The sequence below is a fragment of the Mus caroli genome, chromosome X, assembly GCF_900094665.2.
Source record: "Mus caroli chromosome X, CAROLI_EIJ_v1.1, whole genome shotgun sequence".
Taxonomy (NCBI): Eukaryota; Metazoa; Chordata; class Mammalia; order Rodentia; family Muridae; genus Mus; species Mus caroli.
In genome coordinates this window covers 6432181-6451331 of record NC_034589.1, presented here as the reverse complement: position 1 = coordinate 6451331, position 19151 = coordinate 6432181, and the positions used below count along the sequence as shown (strand labels likewise).

The 19151-nt window shown below is 44.2% G+C and overlaps 1 protein-coding gene across 1 annotated transcript in view; it reads right to left on the bottom strand.

Annotated features, from left to right (window-relative positions):
* The window catches only part of Atp6ap2 (ATPase H+ transporting accessory protein 2), a 29422-nt gene extending 15138 nt beyond the window's left edge, over window positions 1-14284 (bottom strand). The window contains exons 1-3 of the mRNA XM_021153168.1: window positions 14114-14284; window positions 7035-7165; window positions 5631-5762 (exon numbers count right to left, since the gene is read on the bottom strand). Of these exons, the coding sequence (XP_021008827.1) occupies window positions 5631-5762; window positions 7035-7165; window positions 14114-14153 (303 nt within the window). The 5' untranslated portion in view covers window positions 14154-14284. The remainder of the gene's footprint in view (window positions 1-5630; window positions 5763-7034; window positions 7166-14113) is intronic.
* Window positions 14285-19151: the final 4867 nt, after the last annotated feature.

The following is a 19151-nucleotide window of genomic DNA, read 5'->3' as shown; positions in this document are numbered from 1 at the left end:
GAGGGGGAAGAGCAACCAAGCTCACAAAAGCAAGTTGTCAGCAGCCTCTCAAGTGCCTGCCTTCTGTGGACACCGCCTCAGGCTTGGGTGGAAACACCTATGACACTAACTTGCCTGCCTACCTCATTCACCTGGCTCAGGAGAGTTGGAGGCTGAAGAGTATAGCCCTAGTAATCAACCTGGAGAAGCTAATGAAGGAGTTAAATACCAGATTTGGGAGGAAAAGAAATAATTATACAGTCTATATAGTAATTATATAGACTCCTAAGCTCAACGGGTAAAAAAGGCCTGGGTGATTGGTACATAGTAACTTTTCCCATGCTGTTTTAGAGAGCTTTGCATATTTGTTCAAGAATGTGAACAAATTAAGGTGCATGCCTTTAATCCCAGCACTTGGGAGGCAGAGGCAGGCAGATTTCTGAGTTCGAGGCCAGCCTGGTCTACAAAGTGAGTTCCAGGACAGCCAGGGCTACACAGAGAAACCCTGTCTCAAAAAAAAAAAAACCAACAACAAAAAAGAATTTCTTCATCAGGATCACTTGAAACTACAACAGGACAAAAGGAAGCCTTGCCAAGTAGAATATAAAGGTTATTTCTGCCTTTAGATTGTGTGTGTGTATTGTTCCCTGGGCCTTCTATCTCTTTCCCCATTTTCTTCCAAGATAATCAGAAGTAGCCATTCAAAGTCAGTCAAGGAAGTGAGCTCTTGTCATAGCTTCTTCTCATGCAAAGTGTGGCTAGTCTACTTCAAAATGTTTCGTTTGCACAGGGCTTAGTTGGTAGAGTGCTTGTTATACATGAAGCCCTGGGTTCAATTCCAAGCACCACATATACTGACGGTGCATGTCATGGTAACGCAGAATTCAAGGCCAACCTGGGCTACATAAATAAGACACTGTCTCAAGGGCTGGAGAGATGGCTCACTGGGTAAGAGCATTGACTGCTCTTTCAGAGGTCCTGAGTTCAATTCCCAGCAACCACATGGTGGCTCACAACCATCTGTAATGAGATCTCATGCCCTCTTCTGGTGTGTCTGAACACAGCTACAGTGTACATACATATAATAAATAAATAAATCTTAAAAGACCCTGTCTCAAAAATCAAATTTGGGTTTCTATGCTAATAAATTTTAAATGGTGCTCTAGGTTTTATATATTTGTACATAAATGCAATAAATATGCATTAATGAAATACATGGTGATTTTCATAGTAATCACATAATAAATTACAGAAATTGTCCTGGTGAATCTGCCTTTTTATCACCACCTTTCTTTTTTGTTGTTTGTTTTTTTTGTTTTGTTTTGTTTTGTTTTGTTTTGTTTTGAGACAGGGTTTCTCTGTATAGCCCTGGTTGTCCTGGAACTCACTTTATAGACCAGGCTGGCCTCAAACTCAGAAATCCTCCTGCCTCTGCCTCCAAAGTGCTAGGATTAAAGGCGTGTGCCACCACCCCCAGCTATCACCAACCTTTCTAAATAAAACATTTTCATGATATGTCTTGGTATGTAGGCACCATCCATTACCACAAATGAAGAGTTCACCATATCACCGACCACAGCGTGCTCTCTGTCCCCTCCACCCACCTCCAAGAGTTACATGAGAATTTTGAGGAGTCTGCAGTAAACCAGTGACCATTCATTCTTAGAACTATGTGATTCATTTCTGCTGCCTAGCTTTATACGATACACTCATACTTTCTTTTCTTGCTCTTCTGGTTTAAGAGAGAAATGATGAGATTTCTGTTTTGTGTGGTGAAAATATTTAAAATCTAACAGGCAATTTAAAAATGTTTAAAAATGTTTATGCTGGTTAGTGTTCTGCCGATTCGATACAAGCTATTGTCATCTGGGAAGAGGGAACTTCAATTAAGAAAAAAAATGAGGGGCTGGAGAGATGGCTCAGTGGGTAAGAGCACCCGACTGCTCTTCCGAAGGTCCAGAGTTCAAATCCCAGCAACCACATGGTGGCTCACAACCATCCGTAATGAGATCTGACGCCCTCTTCTCTTCTGTCTGAAGACAGCTACAGTGTATTTACATATAATAATAAATAAATAAATCTAAAAAAAAATTACAAAGAAAAAAATGCCACCATCAGATCGGTCTATATGTCTGTGGGGCAATGATTAATGATTCACGTGAGAGGGCTGGGGCCCAGCCCACTGCAGTAGCACCCCTGGACAGGTGAGCTTGGGTAGTTTTTGTTTGTTTGTTTGCTTTTGGTTTTTTGAGACAAGGTTTACTCTGTATAGCCCTGGTTGTCCTGGAACTCACTCTGTAGACCAGGTTAGCCTCAAACTCAGAAATCCACCTGCCTCCCAAGTGCTGGGATTAAAGGCGTGTGCCACCACCACCCGGAGAGCTTGGGTTGTATAAAAAGCCAAGCTGAGCAGCCATGGAGAGGCAGCCTATAAGCAGTGCTCCCCACAGTCTCTGCTTCAGTTCCTGCCTTGAGCTTTCTTCCCCGAGTTCCTGCCGCGATCTCACTTCATGATGGATTGTGAGCTACAAGCTAGCACAAACCCAGTCCTCTCCAAGTTGCTTTTGGTCATGATGTTTATCACAGCAATAGGAAAGAAACCAAGGCAGAAGTTAATTATAATCACCATCGTTCAGCACATTACACCACTAAAGCATGCTTCAGTAGTGCCACTTCTAGGGACATAGCTAAAGGCTTATTATTTTATTAAAATTGTATGCAGCTGTGTGTGTGCCTGACAAAGCCAGAAGAGGGTATAGGATCATCTGGAACTGGAGTTAGAGGCTGTTGTGAGCGGCTGGATATGAGAGCTGGGAGAACTGAGACCAGCGGTCTGCAGGAGCAGCAAATGCTCTTAAGCCGCAAACCATCTCTCTGGACCACTGGGTGCATATTTAAGGGTAAGAGCAATCAGTACACTGAAGACATCTACTATGCCCCCCCATGCTTACTGCAGCACTAGTCATAAAAGCAAAGATATGAAAGCAAACAAAGTGTCTTTCTAAAAATATGGATAAAGAAAATGTCCTAGGGCTGGGGGTATTGGTCAATGGGACAGTACTTGCCTGGTGTACAAGCCATCCTAGGTTCTACTGCAGTACCAGAAAAAAAAAAATGTAGCATATATACATATTAGAAATACCGGCTGGGCGTGGTGGTGCACGCCTTTAGTCCCAGCACTCGGGAGGCAGAGGTAGGCAGATTTCTGAGTTTGAGACAAGCCTGGTCTACAAAGTGAGTTCCAGGACAGCCAGAGCTATACAGAGAAACCCTGTCTCGGAAAAAACAAAACAAAACAAAAACAAAACAAACAAAAAACATTTATAAAACATTTATAGAAATACCATTTAGCCAGGAAGTGGTAGTGCACACTTTTAATCCCAGCACTTGGGAGGCAGAGGCAGGAGGATTTCTGAGTTCGAGGTCTACAGAGTAGGTTCCAGGACAGCCAGGGCTATACAGAGTAAACCATGTCTCGAAAAACCATAAATAAATAAATACATACATACATGCATACATAAATAAAAAGAAATACCATTTAGCCTTCCAAGGGCCACAGGGCAGGATGGGGGTTGGGGATGGAGACATCTTTTTGACCACATGGGTGAGAACATTATGCTAACTGAAATAATCCTGGTGCTGAACAAATAGCACGATCTCACTGATGTGCAGGATCGAAGGAAGTCAATTCATCAAAGTAAAGTCAGGACTGGGAAGTGGACGGGGAAAGGGTATGACCCAAATACATGGGGTTTTGGGTGTCTTTGGGACAGGGTCTTATGCCACCCACACTGCCTCAAACTTACTATATAGCCCAGGCCAGCTTCAATTTTGCAGTACTCCTCCTGCCTTAGCTTCCCAAGTGCTAGGATTACACAGACACTGGATCCTTATTGTGCTCAGCTTTGCTTTGTGGTCTAGGTCATGGCCGTGTGNGTGTGTGGGGGGGGGGGGGGGGGGGGCGGGGAACTGGACCTAGGGCTTCCTGCAAGCTAGGTAAGTACTCCAGCACTGAGCTAAGCACTCCAGCACTGAGCTATGAAGAGATTTCCAGCCCACATAGTGTGCTTCTATAAGCATGCCACATGTGCTTATAAATAGGATCACAGCAGAGTGAGTCTGCAAAAGAAGGTTCCCAAAGTGAACAGCAATACACATCAGTCTTACAACATAATGCAATTAGAAATTAAAACAGTAATTATTGAAAAAGAGCTCAGGCATTTGGCAATAAAACATGTTTGTAAGTAACAAATGAATTAAGGAATCACAATCAACATTTCAATTAAAATATAAACAAAAATACCACCCATCAAAAATGTCTTGTAATTTTTTCCTTTAAGTTCCAGTTTTAATGCATGTTTTGATGCATGTTTTTGATGCATTTTTTGCAGTGCTTGGGATGGGACCTAGGACCTTGCTTCTACTAGGCTATCCATTCCACTACATCTTCAATCTTAATGCATGTACAAGTTTCTTTGGGACTGACCTGTTAACTATAACTATAGATCCAGGGGACTGAACATCTTACTGCACCTGTTTTCTGATTCAAGTTGCAAATTCACCTCACCTTCATTTTTGTTTTTCTTTTTTTGAGACAGGGTTTTCCTGTGTAACAGAGCCCTGGCTGTCCTGGAACTCACTCTGTAGACCAGGCTGGTCTCGAACTCAGAGATCTGCCTACCTCTGCCTCCCAAGTGCTAGGATTAAAGGTGTGTGCCTCCATGCTCAGCTCATCTTCAATTTTCAATCAAAGGAGCCCTGGTTGTGGAAATGCCTCCCAAAGTGGAGATCATGTGACTGTGGGAGGAACCTCTCTCTCTCTAACTGTAATTCTGAGGGTTTCCAGGTGATTCTCGGGGCCTCAAGACAGAGAAGGGCAGGCCAGCCCTTCTGAGGCAGCTGCAGTTTTACTAGACTTCTTCCTAAGAAACGGAAGCAGTTTATTGTCCCTAACCTCCTACAGAAAAGAAAATTTCACTGTCAACTGCTGCTCACCTTCCTCTTTGGCACCCTGTTGGAAGAAGTGTGCCACTGGAGTGGCCTTGCAGAGCCTAGATTTGTACCCTTTTGAGCTTGTTCCCTCTGCTTGTGCTTTGAAGATGTAAGCCCTCAGCTTCCTGCTCAGTCACCATCCCTCCACCCCACCATGACTATTATCCCTCTGGAACCATAAGTCCCAAAGCCCTTCTATGTGTTGCCTTGGTCACGGTAGATTATAACAGCAATAGAACGGAGGCAGAGTCCCTTACCTTACAACTCTCCTCCTTAGAGCATGACCACGTTCTAGTAAACTTACAACCACCATGTAATTTTTTACTTTCAAAAGAATTTCAAAGGAAACTGTGTTTTAGAGAGGTTGCTCTCAAAAAAGAGGTTTCGACTATAATTCACTTTTTAAATGAGAAAACAAGCAAGATAATAAAGACAGTTCAAAGAAAGATACAGAGATTGAAAATACATATGCACACACAAACACATGCAAATTCAATGGAGATACTGCAATAAGGTTGCATAGGTAATACTGAGATAATATTTAACAGAATAATACTAATCTTGGGTGTTGTTTATACTATTACACAGAACTCATCTGCATTCATATCAGTTGACAGAGAAAGTTTCCAGTGCACCAAGTTTATGTAAAAAATACTCACATTCTCCAAAGGGTAGGAGATGACGCTGCCTGCGGGAAGTGCCAGTTTATCCACCCCCTTCACCATCACCATAATGGTAGCCCGTGGCCGGTGGAATAGGTTACCCACGGCAAGCCCTGGCCAAGACAGGTCCTAAAGATTGAAATGTGCAACACAGTTCTTAATTCTCAAATATGGAAACTATCTCCCCAGGAACACCTACTAACTAGAGTGAAGGGGTCTAGGGATGACACTGGCTGGGGACACTCAAAGGTGACATGGGCATCTTACTGAAGCAACGGCCACAGTGTCCTAAGGAGGGAGGGTCATGGATGCCTGCCTGCCTGCCTTCTTTATGTTCGTAAAGAACTTTTCTTTATCAGAAAGTTCACTCACAACTTTTGTGTAAAAAGGAAGCGAGTAAACAAAGCCTGTGTGCTCTGTACTCTTCCAGCTGGTGAGCTGTTATTTTCTTCCCCTGAATCATTTTCCTTTATGCACAGCATTGCTTTTACCTTGCAGAATTAGCAAGAACTGTCAAAATGTTCTCTCTCCACTAAGCACTTTATACATAAAATGCCTTTAACCGTGATTCATGTTGCCTTACTAATAATTATTTCTGAAGCTTAATGGAACAGTCATTTATAGTCAAATTTAAGCTTGCAGAGAACTAGATACAAATCTCATCCTTCAGTGTAAACAACAGAGCCTGCTCACTCAGGTTGTCCAAAGAAACCAGAGCTTGTGGGCTGGACCCTTAGCCCAACTGCCAGGAGTGCCCAAGCAGAACTATGGGTGTGAGATTGCTCCAAGCAATCTCAAGTGACTGATGATGTCAGCAGCCAACTTACAAAGCGGCAAGAGGCTGTAAAAGCAAGACAGAGCAAGTGGCACCCCGTCCTCCTAAGGTTTGAGTTTCAGGCCTCTTGGACTGAATGGGTCCAGGCCCCTCTCCTACAGTTCTATCAGTAGCTAGGGACTACCATGGATCACAGCCTCATTTTAGGAAAATAGCCACAGTTACATTATCTAACTTCAGATGAGATGTGTAGGCATTTTTAGCAGTTGTAGCAAATTAACTGCACTTAAAAAAAAAAAAAGACAACCTATTAATAGCAGCACACCTGTAATATGTAAATTACATGTCAATTCAAAATAAAAATATACTTAAATGACTAGATAGATGCATCTATACACATGCAGGTTGTCACGATGATGGAGAGGCTTATTGATAATGATGTATGAAGAAGACTTGGTTTTAGAAACATGTACTTAAGATCACCCCAAATACTGACGAGCCTTTAACGTTTTGTAATCCACAGCAAATGTACCTGTGTTTGTCTGTTGCTCTTTTTGACTACAGGAAGAAATCAATAAAAAATGTTTTAAAAGCAGTTACAACTATTTATTTTTAAGTATACATACTTCCTTTACAGAGAAGCCCATGGACAGTGCAGCTACGTCTGGGATTCGATCTCCTGGTATAGGCCAATTTCCATTTCGGAAAACAACAGACCCTGGCGATCTTAATATGCTAAATTCATTCCCTAAAGCACCTAAGGAGAGAACAGACAAATGAGCATCATTATATATCTTTTGCATCCACCTTGAAGTTTATTAAACATAATACATTTCCCCATTCTTCACTGGCTCAACATGCTAAATTATATTTGGACAAAATACTGAATCATAAATATAGCGAAACTTCTGGTGGGATTCTAGGGATGGCATGCAAGTCTTCATAGTATAGGCGCATGTGCTACTGCATATTTTAAACAGCCTAATCCCAGATTGGAGCTATGCTCCAAGACTCATCAACAATTTACCCCCCAAAGCATCAGCTAAAAAGTGTATGTACATATCTAACTCTGCCAGAGAATATTCTTTTTAAAAATTGAAATTAGCAAATATTAACTATGCATAATGAGTTTCATTATGGTATTTTTATAGAGCTATAATGAATTTTGATCATATTTACCATTATCCTCTCTTGCCACCTCCATCCCCCACCCCCTTCCTTCCTCTTCCTAATTAACCCTCTATTTTCACGTCTTTTTTGGGGGGGGGGGGGGAGTGAACCAGAGCTTAATAAGGCCTGAACCCTGGAGCATGGGTAAAGGATTATTTACAAGTGTATGGTTCCTTATCAGTGGCTACACCAAGAAAATCCGCCCATACCCTGCAACCACTCACTGCCTATAGGTCTTCAGGGATGGGTGGGGCCTCATAAGACTCCCTCCCCCAGCTCCTGTTAACTGCCTATAAATCCTCAGCAAAGGGCGAAGCTTCCTGAGCCCTTCACAGCATATGGCAGGGTGCATGGAATTACAGCTGCTGTGGCTTTAACAGTGCCACGACATACCTCGAAGAGAGTGGTCCGCAGCAGCCTTTCTTCAGGCTCGTATACTATTTATGTATTTACTTTACATGTAAGAGCATTTGCCTGCATGTATGTCTGCGCACCACGTGTGTGCCTGGTGCCAAAGGCCAATAAAGGGTATTGGATACCCCAGAACTGGAGTTTCAGATGGTTGTGAACCACCATGTGGGTGCTGGGAACTGAACACAGCTCGTCTGGGAGAGCCTGAGTGCTCTTAACTGCGGAGCTTCTCTCCAGCCCCAGGCTCTCACATGCTCTCTGCCTTTCCCATAATGTTCCTGAGCCTTGGGGGACTGAAAGAGGTTCCTTCTAATGATGAGGATACCTGTCTACAGATGACCCTTAATGGGGGACCGTGGCAGATTAGCAAGAATTAGTCATCAATGGCAGTTCTCTGGACTTTAAAAAGCAAAAAGGGTTTTTTTTTCTTTCTGGTACTAAAAAGGAAGGAAACCTGAAATCTTCGCATTATTCTGTTTCCAGACCATTTATGATGTTCTTATTTTACTACTAGGCGGGTGGGCCAGTGCATCCTTACAGGTTAGTATACATCTCCAGATACAGGGTGTTTCCTTATGCCACCACATAGGTAACTTAGTGAAACCAAGACTGTCAAGGATGTGTGTGTCTATGTGTGCACAGGTGTTAACAGGTGGGATATAAAACACTTCCGTCTTCAGAATCAAAGTCCATGAATAGTGTTTTCAGTTGACACACCAGGATGGTGAGAAAACGTGCAGACCCTATAATCACCAACTAATCAAAGCGTGCACCATCTACCGCTAAAAAGTGAAGGACGAGAAGCAAAGGGACTGACTTAAAGACCTCCCCCACGGTCAAGGGCTCCGTTTCGTCTTTGTGGTGCTGGAAATGGTCTCCAAGGCTTGACGCATGCTACAGCAAGCACCCCACCCCTGAGCCACACCCCTAGAACGACAAGTAGCTAATAGAAACTTTTGGGTTCCTGTGGAAAAAAAATTAGTTCCAAGTCTAAAACCAATCCTGGCCAGGCCTTCTATGGGAAAATGAGGCTTTGGTACGGTATCCGTGTTATTCCCTCAAGCTCAAGAAAGAAATGCTTAAGCCTATGCTATTCAAATGACACAGAAAGCAACAACAGTCAATGTTTTAGTCGGGCAGTATTGACAGTAAATAAAAGGCCTCAGGCTGGTACAAATGCAGGCCCAGTTAGGAGTTTCAAGTCAGCCCAGGGCCAGAGCAACAATTTCTAAAATTTTAGCTGAAGGCACATTTTAAAAAAAACCAACAAATTACCAGAATGGAATGGTCATCTGTAGGCAACAGAAATCTGGGTTTATTACCCAGTAGAACTACACAGAGCCTCCAGGGCAAAACTGAAAATGAAACACCTCAGGCATCTTGACAGCCTTACTTTGTGAAGGCTGGGGAAAACAGGCAAGGAGCCTATACTTTCCAAGAGCACACCCATTTCAGGCACCTCTCTGGCCATGCAGATAGCTTTGTTCTGAGATGTGGCCCCACACCTTCAGCTCCCATGGCATGCTGTAACTGCCTCACCTTTGGGGTTACCTTCAACCACAGCTGCCCAACACTCCTTCAGCAGCCCACGGCTCAGAAACCCATTGGCAGCATTATAAGAGTGACATTGTCCAAGTTTCTGCATGTTACAGGCGTCATGCCAGCCGTCCCTTACTCAGTGATGGGGGAGTGCCACCTCAATTTACAAACACTGTCTGCCAGAGGTCAGCTCCACTGCCCTAGCACGCTAGTTCTTAGAAAACCTTTTCCTTGTCCTGAACTGAAATGGGCTTCGTGTCCCTCCAGTCGATCTCCAGATAACCTACCCCCAGCTTTACAGAGAAAGCCTACAGACTCTAGGCCACCCACTTGCTCTCCTCACCTACAGTCCCTAGCTGCTTCAACTTCTAGTCACAAGAATACCTTGTCTAACACAATCTTCTGTTTGGCTTGCTCACAGACTTTCATTCATCTGTCTAAGGAATTATTCACTTACCATTTATTGATCCACTTTTTAGATAGAAGACACAGCAAGAGATAAGTGACTATATGGAGGTAGGCAGGGATTTCAGTGTGTCTTGTTCATACATTCCCAGAGCTGAAAATAGCACCTGACACACAACTGCCTGGCAGATGTTTGCGGGCTGATGAGCGAGTGAAGTCACACCCGGAACTACCAATTTCCCCTTCTCCTCAGCACAAACCCAAGTCCTGTGTGCTGCCTAAACTCAGAACCACGAAGACAGGTGTCTTGCCAAAGCAAAAGCTATCTCAAAATGCTTCCCTTCAGGGGAAGAACCCTGGAACTGGAACAGTCCAGTCTTCGCTTTTCTACTTCATCTCATGCTGCCTGCTTTGGCCCCCAGTCTCTGCCTACACCCTGAAACAGCACACCAAAGCCTGAGGCACAGTTCTCCTGCCTCAACTGCCTCATTTCCCCACACATGTGACAGAGTCCCTCTTTGGAATCCCACTTTGGCCCCTGGTTTTCTTTCCAATTCCTCTGACTGCTGCCACGTTCTCCTCCTGTTCCACCCGTCAAAGTTATGGTGCTGGGCTTCGGATACCAGTTCTCTCTACCTGTTTCTATAATATATATGATATACATGTAGATCCAATCATTGATTACAAATCTGTACTGTATGATAATGCACCCATAAAACATTTTAACGTCTACAATGTTCTTCCCAATGTAATCATGATATAAACCCAAGTTTAAAACATCTGACCATTCCTATTTAAAATAAAAGGCTTAAAAGCACCCCACATGCCGGGCGTGGTGGCGCACGCCTTTAATCCCAGCACTCGGGAGGCAGAGGCAGGCGGATTTCTGAGTTCGAGGCCAGCCTGGTCTACAAAGTGAGTTCCAGGACAGCCAGGGCTATACAGAGAAACCCTGTCTCGAAAAAAAAAAAAAAAAAAAAAAAAAGAAACAAACAAAAGCACCCCACATACAGGAAACTCTAGTATATCCTCCCAGCACCCAACTGAATCATGTAGCATACTCTCTATTTGAAAGCTCGGAAGACTCAATTCTACACCATGCTCCCTGACTGAGCCTATCTACCCCTAAGGGAGTAAACACCCAATACACTGCCTGCTCCCAGGTTTTTAGTCCCACTTAGCTCTCCTCCAGTCTTAGGCCTACACACTCAGCACTGACATTTCTTTGTAAGTCTCACTGCCCCCTCAAACTCAACAGTTGGTTTGATTCTGGACTCACTAGCTTTCCAGAGACTTCTACAGTCTCTCTTCCATTTAGCTGCTTGAACACTTCCTCTTTAAGCCCTTCTGCCACTCCACAACCAACCATCCGCTGGTTTCTGCTGCTCTTTTCCCATTATTTCCTGACACCCTTCAACCCCCCAACAGCCCCCCCCCAATACCATGGCCATCCCTCACCAGGTTTGCTGCAGCTGGCTGCCTATGACCCTGTCATATTACCCTCAGCTCCAGGTTTCTCTTCATATTTCCAAAATACAAATCTGTTTATTCACCCTTCGGCTTAAATGCCTGTGCTCACTGCCCAGAGTCTTTCGGGAAAACAATGTCCCCTGGCCAGCTCACCAAGCTGACTTCTAAGATTTCAACAAGCCCCCTGCTCTTCCGCTCTCATTACCCTGTGCTCACATGCACACACTGTTGCGTTTGAATTCTTTCCCCCACCTCAGCCTTTCCTATAATCTTCTTGGGAGACACCTCCCCTGGGGGACATTCCTTGAGCTTCTCCAGTCTGTCTTGGAGAGGGAATTAGTGTCCCTTCCTCAGAGACTCCACGATCTTGTGCAGTGAGCTTCTATGAATGATGGAATAAAAATCAATCAACTTAAAAAAAGGGATAGGGGCTACTTCTGTCTCCAGGCCATCAGAGACCAAAATCAACTCCCTCCTTTACAAGCACCTGTACCGATACCATGTGTTAGCTCTTGGTCCTTTTTCTCTAGGCTAAATATCTGAACTTTTTCAAATATGCCTCAGAACTTGGTAGTCATAGCCCAGGTTCCCTAGTTCGTTCTAGTTCCCTAACACTGTTTCAAAGCAAACAGTGAAATCTGAGCTCTTAAAGATGTTTTCCACTAAATCACGCTTAGTCACCGTGGAAAATAACACTGTACTGACACCTGACAAGAGCCAGCAGCTCAGACAACTGTTATATGAACTAAACCACTTTAGCAAGGCTAGCATGTCCGGACCATGGAGAGAAATAATTATTTTACCTTAGACAAAAACCAAACCAAAAACCAAAACCTCCCTGACTCAAAATGTCATAGAGCTGAACACAGTGGTACTCAGAAGGCAGAGACAGGCAGATCTCTCTGAGGTCAGGGACATCTAGGTCTTCATAAGATGTCAGGCAGGATATAGATGTCCAGCTGAACTACAGTGTCAATGGAAAGGTTTTGTTTTTAACTTTTAAACCAAATTAAAACAAAAGAATTCTCCCAACGTGTGTGTGTGTGTACACGGACACATGGATGTATATGCAAGCATGTGGAATCTGAGGTCAACCTCCAGTGTCTTTCCTCAGGAACTGTCCACCCTGTCTCTCATTGGAATGTGAAACTTACCCATTAGGCTACAGTGGCCAGCAAGGAACTTATAGGAATCCACCCATCTCCACCTCCCCAGCCCTGAGATTATAAGCACACACTGGTGTTTATTTATATGGGTGCTGGGGTTTAAACTCATGTCCTCATGCTTTTGTGGCAAGCAGTTACCAAGTACCTTGAAAAATCCCCCAAAGTATCTTTGATTAAATCAGAATGGCCTTTCCAGAACCAACAACAATGATAGAGACCCTAACACTTTGGAGGCCTGAAATATATGTTAACTATTAACACAGAGGGCTGGGCACCTCCAGGGCAGAGAAGAGCTTTGGTGTTCAAAACCATTACTAGGTCTTTTTCACTTCAACTGCCATTCCAAAAGTAAGACCAGCATCTCACACAGCACAGGCACAAGGTATCTCTTTGACACAAAACACCCATTCCTCCCCAAGGTGCTCTCCAGTTGATTTTTTTTTTTGAAACAGGGTTTCTCTGTGTAGCCCTGGCTGTCCTGGAACTCACTCTGTAGACCAGGCTGGCCTCAGACTTAGAGATCCACCTGCTTCTGCCTCCCAAGGGCTGGGATTAAAAGCATGCACCACCATGCCTGGCTTCACTTGACTTCTTGTATCCTATTGTCTGCAAGCCCAGCGTCTGTCCCACTACTCCCACGCTGCCACACAGAACTCCCTGTGCCACACACATAGAGTGGAAAGGCATCCCCTACGTGGAAGTCATCTGATCTGTCTGTCTTCAAATCCAGCTTTGATACATATTCCCCTTGTCATGCCCAGCTTTGATACATATTCCCCTTGTCATACCCAGCTTGATTCATACTCTGCAAAATGGGAATACTTTCTTCTAAGGATTACTGTAAACGAAATGCATTACTACATGATACTCAAGCCACAGGCCAAATATTAGCTCGTTTCCATTCTTCTTATTCCATGTTAGAGAACCTAGGTTCCACTAAGAAAGCTACCATTTATTTGACATGTGACCCTAAAAGCATGACTCATACCCTGCTCTCCAAATCCTTCAAATTGGGAACTGAAATCAATACTAAGAAATTGTCTGCGACCATCTTAAGAAATAATCATTATTTTAAAAACGAAGACTCAACTTCGCATCTTGATACGTATATATACGAGGGAGGTAAGGTTTCACCCATTGTCAGTAACAACCATTAGAAATGAAGGTGGAAAAAAGCAGCTAAAAAGCGGCAGCTAAATTCTTAGCTAACCTTTCCTTGGTAGTGGGTTGTGGTTCAACGGTGTATTAAGAAATGCAAACCCATCCTCCAAAGGGCCTCGAACAGGGAAGGAGTGATCAGACAAATGGGAGGACTGGGTCCCAAGCGGCTACGCGCCTTTACCCCCGAAAGGCTAAAGTCAGCTCCAGAATCCCCCCAGGTGGCCCTGCTCGTCTCCAGAGACCACAAGGCCGCTCCGCCCGAGCCAGATCAAGGTCCAGAACCCCAAAGAGGGCCGCCAAGCCCAGACCGCCCCCACTGCGGCCCCCGCCAGCAGCCGCTCCCTCCCAGGGTCCCCGCGCCCCCTAGCTTCCCAGCTACTCACCCGCTACCAGAAAGAACAGGAGAGCGGCCAGCACAGCCATGGTGCCACGGTTGCTGAAGCGGAGATGAGCCACAAGAAAAGGGACGCCGGGACTGGAGCGAGCACTGCAGCTCGACTGAGTGACGCGCTCCCGAAGGTTCCGATCCCCAAGCCCCTCCCCTTTAGCCGCTCCAAGACAAGGTCTCAGCCAATCGCCAATTACGCCGCTACACGAGCGAGACGTAACCTGGGCGACGTCAGCAATTGGGGCGGAGACGAACGTGATGAGTGGCATGCTCTGCCAATAGGAGTCAAGAGTTTTAAGAACAGGGCGGTTCTGTCCCGCCGGCCCACAATGACCGGTCACGAGATGAAGGGTAGGGCCCGCGGTTAGAGCAGGTGCCCCCACCGGTTGCAGGTTCTCTGAAGCCCACAGTGAGGCTCACTCCCGGGTGTGGACCCTTTGTCCAACCTCCGGTGACGATTTTCAACCCAGGCTTCGGTCTTTCCCGATCTTGCACCTCCCGCCCGCTGCGACTGACAGATGGAAAGCGCTGGGCTAGCTCAGGTTTTGCTCTCCGGAGTACACAGACGTTGAGTACCTGAGGGAAGGAAGCCTGGCGCCTAGGGGGACCCCTGTCCGTCTAGTAGAGATGCTACTTAAAATATAAGACTCCGCTTGAATCTGAATTGCAAAGAGTGATTTTTAGTGTGTCTAAAATATTTATTTTATTTATTTTTATATATTCAAAGTATCCATTGTCTGAAAGTGAAATATAACTGGGTATCCTGATTTTTGATTTACTGTATTGAACACTCTGCCTCCAAACACTGCGTACACAAGGAGTGATCCGATAGAATATTAATTATTTCGTTCTGAAATAATTAATATTTTCTAATCTGAACAAGGTGTTCAGGGAGGCTATGTGACGGCTAGACACACTAATTAGACCAAAATCATCCCTTGGCTCATAGCCTCTTACCTATGATGTAAGGCAAGAAGTGACATTGCCCATAATCTGTGGTTAGAAAACAACTTCCCAGTTGATGACCTTGAAGGATGAATATGATTTTAATATGTAAGTGGAGGATGTGAAAAGTGTAAAGAAAGAGTGTAGCATATATGGTAGGGAAATAAATGCCTTTTCCGGTGAACTTTTAAGTGTTTAGTTGGACAAAGGAGATTTTATAGGATAGAAGGACAGAGCTAAAATTTTAGTTTGTTCCTTCCTTCCTTCTTTCCTTCCTTCCTTCCTTTATCGTTTGGGGATGGAACTCCAGATCTATGCACAATCTAGGCAAGTGCTCTACCACTGAGCCATACCTCAGGAAAATAATTTCTTTTAAAAGATCTTGACTTGTACACAGAAGAACTACAATTCATTCAGTACAAGTGGAGGAACCATTGGAAGTGGCTGAACAGTGTTCAGTACACAGATGTAAGATAGGTGCCCTTGAGGGGAAATGGCTGTTTTATTCTTGGAACTGACTACGGGAGAACAAAGGGTTGCAGCACCTCCAGCAGTTAGTTCTCCAGGTGAAACTTAGCTAGCCCCAGAACTGGAATCAACCCCTGCCCCCTTACTCAGAAGGCAGTTTCTAGACATCGCTATGTTTACCAAAGCCACTCAATTTATAAAGCATTCTGGACTTCCTCACTCAAACTCAGAAAGCTCTAAACTCTCAATTTTGTGTTTTTGTCCGTCCAACAGAGAATTTGCACACGTGTCTTTAAAGGACTATGAAGAGCTGGTTGTCTTTCTATTAGGAATGTAAAATTATTATATTAGAACCAAAATGTCTAAAGCAGCTAATTTCAAAAGCATAAGCTGTGCCAGGACTACCACAAACATTTAAAAAAAATTTAAAATTCTTTTTCAAGGGCCAAGGAGTTGGCTCAACTGGTGAAGGCACTAGCTGTGTAACACTGAAGATGCAAGTTAGATCCCTGAACCAATCTGGATTTGGTGGTGTGCATCTCAGCACTCCTGTGTTGAAATGGGAGGCAGAGACGAAAGAATGATCTGGAAGTTCCAGGACCCGTTGGCCTGGAGTACACAACATAGCAGCAGAAACTAGAGAGACCATGCCCCACAAGGTGGGAAGATAGACCCAACCCCTGGAAGATATCATCTATCACACGCGCACACACACATACACACACCACAACATAAGTAGATAAATAAAAGAGAATTTAACATAAACTCACTTCTGTGTACACCAACTAAAATTCCATGCTGCTCCATTTTGTTGCCTGTTGGAGAACAGGTTTGAGCCAGTATCCCTGCAAGAATGTGTCTAAATGCATCTCATTTAGGGATATAGTCAGGTAAAGTGGAACCAAGCTCCCACAAATTCAAGGGGAAGAAACATACAGCCTTTTCTGCTCTTAAAAAATCCTAGGGCATCCTGATTTATTTTAATTTGAGAAATAGCAAAAACATATAAGCAGATTAGAATATAAAATAAGACTCTCTTATGTTAACTTCATGCCTATTCTCTGTCTTGAGAAATACCTTTTTTCTTTTGACTTGTGAGTCTTTTACATCAAAGTCTTCCTTTCAGCTGAGGTATCAAAGAGGCATTAGCATTCAGCAGGATAAACACTGTCCTAGCAAGCCTCCTCTTTGTAGCATAGATGGAGAAGCTGAAACCTAGGGGAGGGCAAATGTCCTCAAGGGCACAGAGACTCATCAGCATTTCTGCCTTATGAACACAGCCCTCTGGTTCAATCTTTAGTGAAGAACCGGTGACGTGCAGTTCACCTTTCTATGGAAACGGTTACAGGTGGAAATGTGGCAGAGCAATGTGTGCAGTAAGGACCAAAGTAGTATTTTACAAGAAACCTTCCATCACAAGCCCTCAGCTGAGGCCAGGGAGAGCATAGACCAGGGCCCCACTGTCCTAAGGGGAGACAGGAGACAAAAGGTGCCTTTCACACTGGGGCTGGCAGTGGGCACTAGGGCTAAAGAGGTGGCTTTGCAGTTAAGAGAGCTTGCCAAGGACCTAAGGTTTGGTTCCTAATAGCCACATTAGACTCCAGGGTTTCTGACGCTCTATTTTAGCGTCCAAGGACACCACCACATACATGTGAATACCTGTGAACACATGAATACTCGCACACATGTGAATACTGCAAACAGAAAGGTCCAGACCCATGGACTTTGCCTCAGTCATCTGTCTTGGATGGTGCTGTTCCTGCTGCAGTGGCTTCCCTGCCACAATGGCCTGAGATAGCTCAGAAACCAGGATCCCAGATCAAGTTTTACTCCTGTAGGTTGTTTCTATTAGGTCATTGTTACACAAATGTGACTAACATACCCAGTCCAATCCACAGAGAAAACCTGGAACACAGTCTAAGAGATGGGCTCTAAAATGCCAGTCCACTCCTCCCTGAAAATGTCAAGACACCAAAAAATAAGTTACTCAAATGAGTAACTGTCACAGCCAAAAGGAGCCTAAGGAGACACGATAACTAAATGTACTGAGGGGTCTTGGGTGGAATCACACAGCAGCAAAGGACAATCTGAATAAAGCAATGACTTTGGATAATGATAATGTATCCACACTGGGTCATTAACTGTGACAAATGGGCCATATTAATGCAAATAATAGGAAAGACTGGCTGTGAGGTATATAAGGGATCTCTCTATTGTCCTGTCAAATTTTCTGTAAATGCCAGAATGTTCTTTAGCAAAGAACGGAGACACTGTAAAGTTAGTAAAAAATACAAGCCCCAAAATGGAAAAGACAAGCAGTTTCTAGATTACAAGTCTTACTGAGTCAGCACAGCTTTTAGGAAAACGAGTAGCAGACTTGCAGAAAGAAGCACTTCATAAAAGAGGACATCCAAAGGCCAGTTAGATGTAATGACAAACTGCTCAACCTTGGTATTAGTTAGGGAAAAGCAAGTTTGAAGCCCTCAGATGCCACATCACATTACCAGATTGGCAAAAATGAGTGGGTCTGACCATACCATGTGTAGGCAACTCTCTCTCTCTCTCTCTCTCTCTCTCTCTCTCTCTCTCTCTGTGTGTGTGTGTGTGTGTGTGTGTATGTCTGTTGTGTCTAATGAGGGTGTGCTCATGCATGCATTCATGTGTGGAGGTTTATATCTAGTGTCTTCTTCACGTGTTCACCTTATTTTTTGAGCCAGAATCTTGCCTAACCTGGAGTTTGTCAAATTGACTAGCTGTCTAGTGAACTCCAGGGCACCCTTATGTCTCTGCTTTCTCAGTGCTGGGATTACAGTATGCACTCCTATGCCCAGCTTTTATGTGGGTGCTGGGGATATAATCAGGTCTTTATGCAAGTACATTTTTTAATCTACTGAGCCCATTTCCCTGTCAATATTTGTATCTAACAACAGCAAATTATGATGGCTCAACAGCCATTTGCTGTCTCCGAGATGCATATGTAGCTGCTGACTTATCTAAGACAGGTTATGCACATAAATTAGAACTTCCAAGGTGTGCCAGAAACTCGGTATCTTTTTCTATCCCCTCCTCACCTATTTTTCCTCTTATATCTCAGGCTGGAAAGCTAAAAACTACACTACCCAGCTTCCTTTTCACTGGAGGTTTCCCGGCATGGTTTGGATTTCAGTGCTGAGATGTATTTTTGTGATATTTTGGAAAGCAAAAGCAAGACAGAAGCCATGTTCCTGCTGTTGTGGTGCTGGCTAGGAGGATGAAGCAAAGGCTCCAGACACCATTCTCAGGTCCCAAAGAAACCTCGGACAAGGCTCATTCAGTGCCTGCAGCTCTTCCCTGCACATCTCATCCTGCTACTCTCTATTCTAAACCTCTCCAGCCCAAGGGCAGGCCTTCCCTTCCCCCAGCTTCTCTTTCCTATCCTATAGAAACCAGCCATTTTGGCCATGCACTCTCTTGCTCACTTTTGGCCTCTCTCTGTCTGTCTGTCTCTTTGTGTCTGTCTGTCTCTCCTCTCCCCTCTCTTCCTTCTCTTCTCTTCTCTTCTCTTCTCTTCTCTTCTCTTCTCTTCTCTTCTCTTCTCTTCTCTTCTCTTCTCTTCTCTTCTCTTCTCTTCTCTTCTCTTC